Source organism: Petaurus breviceps, unplaced genomic scaffold, assembly GCF_028583685.1.
Source record: "Petaurus breviceps papuanus isolate PSGF00001 unplaced genomic scaffold, PetGlider_PUasm1.0 99, whole genome shotgun sequence".
Taxonomy (NCBI): Eukaryota; Metazoa; Chordata; class Mammalia; order Diprotodontia; family Petauridae; genus Petaurus; species Petaurus breviceps.
Window position 1 is genome coordinate 10,860,618 of NW_027187465.1, and position 11,270 is coordinate 10,871,887.

The 11,270-nt window shown below is 41.4% G+C and overlaps 1 protein-coding gene across 1 annotated transcript in view; it reads left to right on the forward strand.

The window, feature by feature from the left end:
• The first annotated feature begins 4,253 nt into the window (after positions 1-4,253).
• Positions 4,254-11,270, forward strand: part of LOC138156439 (2'-5'-oligoadenylate synthase-like protein 2) — a 10,167-nt gene continuing 3,150 nt past the window's right edge. Inside the window, exons 1-3 of the mRNA XM_069081757.1 lie at positions 4,254-4,619; positions 6,799-7,096; positions 9,096-9,289. Of these exons, the coding sequence (XP_068937858.1) occupies positions 4,419-4,619; positions 6,799-7,096; positions 9,096-9,289 (693 nt within the window). The 5' untranslated portion in view covers positions 4,254-4,418. The remainder of the gene's footprint in view (positions 4,620-6,798; positions 7,097-9,095; positions 9,290-11,270) is intronic.

An 11,270-nucleotide genomic window follows, 5' to 3' on the forward strand; every position in this document is an offset into this window, starting at 1 on the left:
GCTTTATATGATTCAAAAAAACTAGGAGTTGTAATCATTATCTCTGATAAGGTAATAATTAAAAGGTATAAAATCAAGAGAGATAAAAAAGAAAACAACATGATGATTAAAGGAACAATAGACAATGAAAAATGTAACAATAATTAATTCATATGCACCTGGGGTTCAGGAACCTATCTTTCAAATCTATTGATAGCTGTCGTTTACTATAAGTGGTTTTCTTTGTATTTCATTTTATATATTGAACAACAGTCTTCTGAGAAGAGGTCCATAGACTTCACCAGACTGCCCAAGGGACTGACAGAACCCCTGTTTAGAGAGAGATCTTTAGATGTGATGTACTCCTTGAAGAAATTTCACATAATTCATGCACATGTTTCTATTTGGAGAACAATATATTTTGGCAACCACATGACACTAACCACTTGATATTTCTAATGTATCCCTTCAGATAAAGTGGGGCTCCTTGAAAACAAGGATCATTTTGTTTGTTTTGGCTTTTTCTATTCCCAGTGTCCATCATATTGCAGACTTTTAATAAATGTTTAGGGGCAGCTAGGTGGCACAGTGGATAGAGCACTTGGTCTAAAGTCAGGAAAACCAAGTTCAAATCTAGCCTCAGCATTTACTAGCTATGTAACCTTGAGAAAATCACCTAATCTTGTTTGCCTCCGTTTCCTGATATGTAAAATGAGCTGAAGAAAGAAATGGCAAATCATTTTCTTGCTAAGAAAAACCCGCAAAGAATCCGTTTCAACTGAAACAACTGAACAAAAACAATCTGTTAAATTGAATCTTTATTCAGCCCTTGGGATGATGAGACCTTGGTCCTTGAGCCATAGAAGTAATATTGGGGAAGTAAACTTTGAGTCTCCAAACATTACTAGAACTAGAAAGGATGTCAAAGACTACTAGTCCAATCTTCTCCTTTTATAGATGATGAAACTGAGGCCCAGGGAGGTGTGGTGACCTGCCTGAGGTTACACAGATAGTAAGTGTGAGAATTGGGACTCAAACTCAGGGCCTCTGTGGTCATGAAAAGGAAATGGAACCTAAATGAGAAAAAAAAATCCAGTCAAGAACCTGATCTGTTGGAGGAGTTCAACTGAAAAAAATGTTTTCAAAGCTCTCAATGTTGTACCCAACCCAGAGTCACCCTCCATCTTGTTTCAGTCCCCACCATTTTGTGCTCCCTTATTCACGGATGTAAAGTCCAGGTCTGAGGCATATTTCTGGGAAACTGCCCAAGGCATAGTCACCCATCTTATTCTGGGAAATTGAAACTTAACTGTATTCCGTGTAAGGTCCTAAACTGAGTACTAACCAATTGCCTTCCTCTGCTTTTGTAACTTACATATAGATCTAATCATTATTTTGTGATTTTTTTCTCTAAATTTTTTCTCTAAACTCTGGCTCTGGCCCTGCTCGGGGCTGTCTGATTTGTCTGATTTGAGTCTACACTCTGGACAGCTGGGCCCTCAATAGATCCACATTAAATTTATATTAAATTATGTCCAGGTCTTGGATCGTTGATTTTCTGCACAACATCATTAATTTCCCAAGGCTACATAAATGGGAGTTGGCTTCATTCTAATTTTTTCATCATGACTCAGTGCCATGACTCATGAATCCTCAGGGCCAGAAGTCATAGGCCCCAGTGGCAGAAAACTGGTAGGAGTTGCCTTTCATGTGATTTTAGTTCCCAAACATCAGTCAGTTAGCAAACATTGATTAGGCATTTTCTATATGCCAGGCACTGGCCCAAATGCTGAGAACACCAAGAAAGTTTCAAAGTCTATTCCTCCAATGTAGAGTTATGCAAATAATTCTGTACATATGTAGGGTTGGGTGGCAGAATCCCTTGAGGTAAGCAAGCTTACTTTGTTATTAAGTTATATTTTATAACATTGTTACCTATATTATATATATTTTGTAACTCTGTTATTAAGTTATATTTTGGTCATGACACATAGAAGGTGCATGAGAAATGTTTGTGGATTGGTTGATTGATTCAATATCAACTTGAAAGTAAGTCGCCAGTGGGGTTTCTCAGGTCCTTGACTTTGTGTGGTTTAAGCTTTTCTTTGTTTTTAATGTTGAATAAAGGTTTACATGACATGCTGGTCAGATGTGTGGGTAATACAAAGCTGGCAGAAATAACTATCTCATCATATGCCAAAAGTAGGGTATTCTGAATCATTGACAAGTTAGAGTATTGATCTGAATCTGAGATGAGATGGATCAAGAATAAATTCAGAGTCTTACATTTGGGTTAAAAATACTTTAAGCTCAAATGCACAAGATGGACGGGGCATGGCTAAACAATGATTCCTCTGAAGAAAAGATCATGTGGTCTCAGGAAACCCCACGGTCTATATGAGGCACCAGTGTAACGTAGCAGATTGACAACAAAGATGGCAGTTGAAGAGACCTTAGGCTGAAGTACAAGAGAGCATGCAGGAAAAAGGAAGAGATGTTCCTCCTATTGATGTCTGCTCTGCTCTACCCAGACCATCCCTGGAATACCGAATTCAGTGCTGAGAGTGCCATGACCTCAGCTGTGGTGCTGGATGATGGACCTTGGGTCTTGTACTCAATGGGTGCCTCATGCTTTTTCTGAATTGCTCTTCCAATAGAACTGACTCCAAGGTGACCTCATTAAGTTTAGTGATTATAGGGTAATCAATTCAGCCCTGGTCATATAATGCAATTCCATTTAACAAATAAGGTGACTGAGGCCCTGGTAGTGGTGACTCACCCAGGGTCACAAAGGTAGTAAGTGAATGAGACGGGATTCCAACCCAGGTCCCCTGACTCAAATCCACTGTAATATGTCTTGGGAGAAAATTAACAACTAAGGGTGAAAAGCAAAGGGAATCCCTTCATCAAAAAGGGAGGGATAGATTGGAGGAGAGAAGACCTTATTGGTAATTGGTAGGGGCAGCCAAGAATGGGGATATGCTTCTCTGCCTTCCCCACTCCACCTGTCTGATCCCAGGCCATCCGGGTCCCATGAGTCTGCTGACAAAAGGGTCCCTTTCCCCAAACCTCCCTGCTAATGACTCTGCTTCACCCCTTGCAGATGGACACCAAACATCCCATCCCCACCCCAAAAGAAGAGAACCTAGAATTCCCTTTTCATATCACCCTTAGTACTACTCACTGATTCTACATGGTGGTGGGTCAGACCCATCAAGGCTCTCTAACCGGCAGAATGGACATGTATACTCACTCTGCCTGGATGAGCTGGGAGTCACCAGCTCCTTCTGGCAAGTGGGAGCACCATCCATGACTGTCTATACCACCATTTTGTCCTACAATCCTTACCACCTGCCCTACCATCCCTGGGCACTATCAACTTATTATAAACATGCTCAGTCTAGGAATAAACAATACTTGTTGAAGAGCCAGGAAGGTTTTCATTATCTTTATTTTATGTTTATTCTGTCCTGAATGAATGGTTAGCCTCCTGAAAAGACTACAATGAATCATATGCTGCTTCCATTCGAATGTCCTGACTTGTTCCTCCCTTCAGAGCTGGGATTGGTCCCAGCTCTTCTGGGTTACAATTTTTCTGACCTGCCCATGTTTTCTGACCTGCCCATGCATGCGTGTTAATGGAAAGTTGGTGACCATCCCTTGACCCCAGCTGGTTTGATCCAGCTTAGCTCAGGCCACTTCCAAGGGTAAATTTACAGATTTCTCCCAGTCATATGATTGGATAGGGTGCTTCCTCCCCTTCCTACCTTACCCTGATTTATGCCTTCCTGCACATCCTATGCAGGATCTGTTTTTGAAACACCCATTGTTCCTGTGGAGCAATGTGGAAACCAAACTGTCAGCATTTCTCACAAACTTATCTGCCAATGCATGCAGTAGACTCCTGGGTCTTGGTATCTACCCTCTCTGTGTACCCTTAGGACCTCAGGGCCCTTCTGTTCACCCTGAAGCTAACCTGATACATGAATTCAGACAGTGTCAGCTCCTGGAGAGCAAAGGCTACCATGAGTTTTTTTTTTCTTTTTGAATCCTAAGTCATCCAATTTTTGATACATAGAAATACTTAAGTGTTTTTTTTTCTCATTCACATAAGTGCCAGGAGGCATGGCCATGGTCAAGTCCCAAAGTCATGGTCCCTATCCTTCTGGGTCCAATTGAGGAGGAGTTAAGTCCTTCATGCAAACTGTGTGCTGGGAGAGGCAATGTTGAGGTGATGAAACAGGGCTACATTAGGAAAAGCCAGAACAGTTTCAGTTTCCCAGCAGATAGGAAACTGAAAGTAATCATTCTGAAAATAGTCTGATGGGGAGGGGAAGGAAGGCAGGGCAGAAAAGGCAGAGCCTCCTGGAGAATGTGAGGTCGGGCAGAAAGAGGTCTTTGTGAGCATTCCACTGAGTTTCTCACCCAGTCTAGCAGGGATGGAAACCCTCAAGGATTTGTATGTCACCCCTGCTGAGAAGCTCGATGTCTTTGTGACTCATAAGCTCCAGACAGATAAAAAGTGGAAAGGTGATGTCAAAGATATCTTTGAAAGGATTGTGGGATTCCTTCAAGAGAAAGGCTTCCAGGACTGTACTAGGAAAGACAAACAGTTGGTCAAGGTGATAAAGGTGCTGAAGGTAAGAACAAATTCCATTCTCCATAATACAGGAAGCCAACCTCACCTAGGGATAGGAGGAAGGGTGATACCATGACAAAGAACACTAGCTCTGAGGTCACAGGCCATGGGTTCAACTCTTACCTCTGACGCTTACTACCTGTGTGATTTTGGACAAGTCAGTCTCATAGACCTCTGTTTCTTCCTCTATAACATTAGAAGTTTAGTCCCTCTCAGTTCCAGATTTATGATCTTAAGTCACCTAGACTTTTCAAAGAATATGAGAAACAGTGATGGCCAGGGAGTAAGCAGAAAGAAGAAAAGTGTTTGAGGTTCACCTTGGGTGGGAGGAAAGAGAAAAGAAATATGAGGAACTGGGATCACCAGCTCCTTACTTCACAGGCAGATGTTACCCTGAACCCTTAGGCCAGTCACTAATTGCTCCAATAGGATATGTCCACTATGGCCACCTCCATCCATATTCCTTCTCTCTTCTAGCCACTCCTCCTGGTTCTAAGTAAAAAGGTGAGCTCTCTCCAGGAACTACTTTTGAGTCCACTTTCTGATTCCTCTTAATCAAGTGGCACAGAGACACTTGATAAATGAAGACAAGACCCCCTGATTCAGGCTCTTCCCCTGCCCAACAACCCAGTTTCCTCTATGCAAAGATTTAAACAGCTCTCTGAAAAGCAAGTTGAGCTTTCTCAATCTCTCCTCTGTCTGTTTGGCAAAAATCCTTCCTGTGCCTCTCGTAGCTTCAGTTCTCAGCTTTCACTGGGCTTCCTTCCACACACCTCTCTTAGGATTGTGCTATTATGCCTTTGCACTTGTCTTCTGTTGCCTATATTTACTGGTATCTTTTGTGCATGGTTTTTAAAAATCTGAGTTAATGAGTGAGCTTCCTTTGTATTCAACTTTTTGACAACTTTTTATCAGAACTCACTTTGAGAGTCCTCAGTGAAGAAAGACCCAAACAGCAATTTCTTGGATAAATTTCCAGTCCCTTCTTACTCCCATCTTCCTTCCTCCTCAAATGCCAAAGCTCAAAGCCTCCCAAATCAGAAAGTCTAGGAATTTCTGACTTTACCTAATTGCAGGAGCTTAAGGGATGGGCAGATTGTAGGGTCTGACTTTCTCTGGTTTTTTTTATATCTGGAATAGGTATTACAGTGAATAGGGCACTGTGCCTAGAGTCAGGAAAACCTGAGTTCAAACACAACCTCAGACACATACTAGATGTGAGACCCTGGGCAAGTCATTTCACCTCTGTCTGCCTCAATTTCCTCAATTGTAAAATGGATTCAATAATAGTCAATAATATTGCCAGTGCCATATTCATAGCACCAATGGTGACTGTGAATTTGCTGGCATGGTTCTGAATTGCAAAATATGACAGACTCTCCATATAGAAAACAGAAGCAAAACATTTATTCAGCCACCAGAAAGCCAAATCCAAAAACCAGAAAATCGAATTCATCATAGCAACAAAGAAATCTATATACAATAACACTGCAAAAAACAACACCACCCCCTTTCTCACAAACAAGCACTCACAAGTCTAGCTGTATTCTTGCCTGCATCCTCTCTCTCCCACCATACTAATGTTCTGCTTCACCCTTTAGCAAACTCCTCCTACCACAGGCTCCATATGATTATATTTGGCCTATTAAGGGGCAGGGAAGATCTCCAAATTCCCATTACCATTACACCTGCCTCCCAAGATTGTTGTGAGAATCAATTGAGATGATGCTTGTAAAGTTCTCAGCACAGTGTCTGACACACAGTAGGAACTTAATAAATGCTTGTTCTCTTTCTCTCTTCCCCTCTGGAACCATGAGGATAGAGACTGTCCAATAGATACTTTCCATAATAGAGACCAAGGAGCCTTTCTGAGTCTGTGATACAATGAAAAAAGTGAGAGATTTAAAGTCAGAGAATAAGGGCCCAAATCCTGGCTCTGACATTTGCTGCCTGTGTGACCTTGGGCAAGCTATGTCTCCTCTTTGGGTCTTAGTTTCTTCATTCGTAAATGATGGTGTTGGACTCCATGACTTGCAATATCCCTTCAAGTTCTGAATCTCAGATGCTGTGATTCATAAATGCTCCAACTTAGAGGTCTTAGAGAGTTTCACTTTGGTAACAAGAGGAACTTGATATCAGTACCACCAGGGATGATAATGAACCTGGTCTGTCTTTGTCAGGGAGGCTCCTTTTCCAGTCATGTAGACCTAAAACACACTTCTGGTGTGGACGTGCTCCTTTTCCTGAGTACTTTCTCCAGCTACAAAGACCAGTACAAACTCAGAGGTCTCATCACTGAATTCATGATGGAGAAACTCAAGAAGTGCCAAGAAAGCATAGCTTATGACATTACCAACATCTCAAAACGAAAGTCCTCAAATAAGGCTATGCCACCTAAACCCCTGAACTTCAATGTCCAGTCAAGGAAGTGGAAGAAACCGATCTATGTGGATGTGCTACCAGTCTCCAATGCTCTAGGTAAGAACAGACAAATGCCTACATGAGAGGACAGTCTTTCTAGAACAGCAGTTCTTAATCTGAGGTCCACAAAGGGACTGGACAGTTTTCATAGGAGATGGGGAGGGATGGATTGAGTTCCACACAAAATTACATCTTTCACTATAAGACAAATTTCAATTTGTCTTTCAATATAAGACAATTTTAATATATGACAAATCAAGTCAACCTATATTTTGGGCACTGCATGCCCAGTACTATGCTGAACCCTGGGGATGCAACGAAAGGCAAAGGCCAGTCCCTGCTCTCAAAGAGCTCATACCCTAATAGGGGAGACAATATACCAACAAGTATGTACAAATAAGATAAAGATAGGATAAATTGACAGTAATATCAGAAGGAAGGCATTAGCTTTTAAACTGGGACAGGCTTCTTTCCGAAGCTTAGATTTAAACTACTATTTAAAGGAAGCCAGGGAAACTGAAAAGAGGTGACAAGTAGAGAGAGTTCCAAGTATGAGAACAGTCAGTGAAAATAACCAGAGTTGGGAGATGAAATGTCCTATGTGAGGAACAGCCAGGAGGCCAGTATCACTAGAACAAAGGATTCATGGGAGGAAGGAAGGTACAAGATTGGCAATAGAAAGGACCTGGGTTCTGAAGAGCTTTAAAAACCAGAGGACTTTAAAATTTTATCTTAGAGGTAATAGGAAGTTCCTGGAGTTTATTGAATTCAGAGCTCAACAGAGTAATCCTACATATTTTATTCTATGCATTTAAAAAACTATATTCTGAGAAGAGATCCATAGGCTTCTCCAGACTGCCAAAGGAATCCATGACATGCAAAAAAAAAAAGTCTGAGAACTCCTGTGTAAGGGTAATTGTCTAAGATGCAGTTCCTTCTGGAAAGCATATGGAAGATGATTTGGTAAACAAAGGTGGAGAGAGAGACATCCATTGAAACTTATTTTGTAAGTTCATCTGTATCTTCTCTTTCTTGGTCTTTTTATCTCCTTGCTCTGATACTGCTAAGAGTTTCTATTTTTCAGGGACAAGGAACCTGAGATAAATCTGGTGGGTTGAACCATGGCCAATTAATTGTTTGTGAGTTCCAAGGTCCAATCCAATCTAATAAACAAATATTATGCAACTGCTATAAGCTTGGTGCTAAAGGTAGACATAAAGACAAAATGAAAAAGTGTCCCTGCCCCCAATGAGTTTAAATTTTCCTTTGAAGGATGCAGCAGCTAAACAGATAAGCATGCATGGGACAATTAAGGAGCAGGGAGAGAGCAGTAGCAACTTGGTGCTTACCACAAGTGCCTGAAATCTGGTCTCAATAAATATTTTTTGCTTGACTGACCACTATGAAGATCAGGAAAAAAGTTTTCCATGGAAGCTACCAAGTGAGTTGAGTTTGAAAGAAGACTTCTAAGAGGGAGAGGTGAAACTTGATGTAAAAGCAGAGATGGGAGCTGGAGTGTTCAGTATAAGGATCAATAAGACTGTCAATTTTGCTAGAACATATCTTGTTTTATAGTGGATAATGTGAATGAAGAGATAGAAGAATATGGCCCTAATCCACCCTTTGGTGGAGGTGGGAGATGCACAGGTCTTGCACATTACACATTGCACATATTTTGGGACTTTCTCAATGTATCAATCAGTTATTCTGATTTTTTTCCTCTCTAAAAAATATACATGCACTATTTGTCATATGGGATGACTCTCAGGGAAGGGAAGATGCACCATGGTGATGTAAGAAACAGAAAATATCGATTAAAAATTACATTAAAAATAAATTTTAAATAATGATAATATAACAAATTAATAAAAATAAGACTAATAAAGCTGAAAAGATAGATTGTAGCCAGGTTGTAAAGGGTTATCAATGTCAAATTAAGGCATTTTATCCTAGAGACAATAGGGAGCCAATGAGTATTCATGAGCAAAGGAGTGATAAAGCCAGATTTTGCTTTAAGACTGTTTTTATATCGACACACTGTCTCTCCCACTGTCAGGGGAAGAAAATCCACCTTTGAGGCAACAGAATTACCCAGGTCTGGATCTGAGACTTACTGTACAGCAAAAGGGTTATGAAAAACTAATAAAGAACAGAAGTGGTCTTGGAGAGTTCACTCCATCCTTCAGTGAAATGCATCGTCCTACCAAGCTGAGGAGCCTTCTTCGGCTAGTGAGGTACTGGTACCGAGAGGTAAGATGGTCGGGGCATCTGGAAGCTTTACCATGGCTCCAAGGGGTCAGGGGAGACACAGACTGCAAAGACCAGTGTGACCAAGGGAAAGGGCAGTGTGCTTGTGACAAAGAGAAGGATGTGATTGTACAGATGCCTTTGGAAGCCTTACAACATCCCTCTGACAAGAGCATTGGGTGTTTTCCCCCAGGTTTGAATCCTGGCTTTCCCATTTATGACCTGGGAGACACTGGACAAATCACTTCATTTCTCCAAATTGCTGGTTCTTCATTTCTAAAACAATAGGGTCAAACCAGAGAATCTCCAAGGTCCCTTCCAACCATAAATCTTATGGTCTTGTGACATGTCCACACCTCTAGGTTGCATTGCTAAATCAATTAACAAAAAACCTGGTAGGTGCTGTCCTGGATGCTGGAAAGATAACGATTTTTAGATTAAATTGTCCATGACCTCAAGAAGCTTGCATTCTGTCAGGGGAGATAATATATACATATTCAAATGTATGCCCAAAATAATAAGGAATGTTTGCCATTAAGTAGAAATAAAGTAAATTTAAGGCAGGAATTCTTAATCTGGGGGTCTAGGGATAGATTTGTGGTGGTCTGTGAGCTTGGATACAGAAAATAATTTTATAATTGTATTTCAATACAAATAGTTTCCTTTGCAATTCTATGTATTTTATTTTATGCATTGAAAAACTCCATAGGCTTGATTGGGCTCCCAAAGGGGTCCAAGACACAAAAATGGCAAAGAACCCCTGGTATAAACAATGAATAAGTATTTAAACAGTGCCTGTCATATACCAAGAACTGAGTCCATACTGAAGATACAAAGTGAGAGTCCTTGGCTTCAAAGAGACTGCTAGGTGGCATAACAGATCAAGTCCTAGACCTGAATTCAGATCTAGCCTCAGCCATTTCTGGACAGGATAACGTGAGTTCAAGGCACTTTCTGTCACATGGGAATTCAGGAACTGCCTTGCGGCCTCTTGGTTCCAAAAGAGATAAGGAAATGCTGAGGGCCACAGTCCAGTTGCCCGCTCACAAGGACATCTCCCAGGAGACTGTTTGCTTGTTGAGCAGCAGCTGAAGTGACTGGTTGTACCCCACCCCTTCCATTGGTTCACTCTCCCCATGCACGAGGAGATCACACTTGAATCATTCTCACTTTTAGGTATTTAGGAGCTAGTTTTCTTCCCTATGCATGCATGCCATATTGGAATAAACTGCAAGTTAATGCTCTCTCTTCTCTCTGGTCTCTTCAATCCCTCCTGAGATCACAACCTAAGGTTGGCCCTTAGGTTAGTAACTCTAGCAGCCACTTACACATTTCCTAGCTCTGTGGCCCTGGGTAAGTCATTTAACTTCTCCTGGCCTCAGTATCGTCACTTGTAAAATGAGGACAATTCTAGCAGCTGACAATCTCCTGGAGTCGCTGTGAGGATGAGGTCTGGGTAAAAGGTTTTATAAATCTGGAAGGCCATTTCTGAGAAGAGGACATGCAGATAGATAGATAGGTCTATACAAGATACATAGAGTAGATACAAGGTAGCTTTAGAGTTAGAGAGGAAGGCTCTAGGAGCTGCGGGGGAGGGGGAGACAAGGAAAGGTCTCTTGCAGAAGGTGGCTTTGGAGCTCTAAATTTTGAAGAGATCCTGAAAGGCAGAGGTGAGAGGAAGCATGTACCAGTCATGGGGAACAACCAGTAGAGGGACAGCAAATGGAGCATTGTTTTTGAGGGCAGCAAGAAGGGTCAGGTTGGCCGGATCCTAGTGTTCATGAAATGGAGTAAAAAGTCTGGAAATATAGAGAAGAGTCCAGTTGCGAAGGACTAGGTCTATAAATGCCAAATAAAGGAATCTGTATTTCATCCCAGAAGCAGTAAGGGGCCCCTGAAGTTTATTGAGCAAGAGTATATAACATGGTCAGTCCTGTGTTTTGGCAGGGAAAATCACCTTGGCTGTTGAGTGGAGAATGGATTA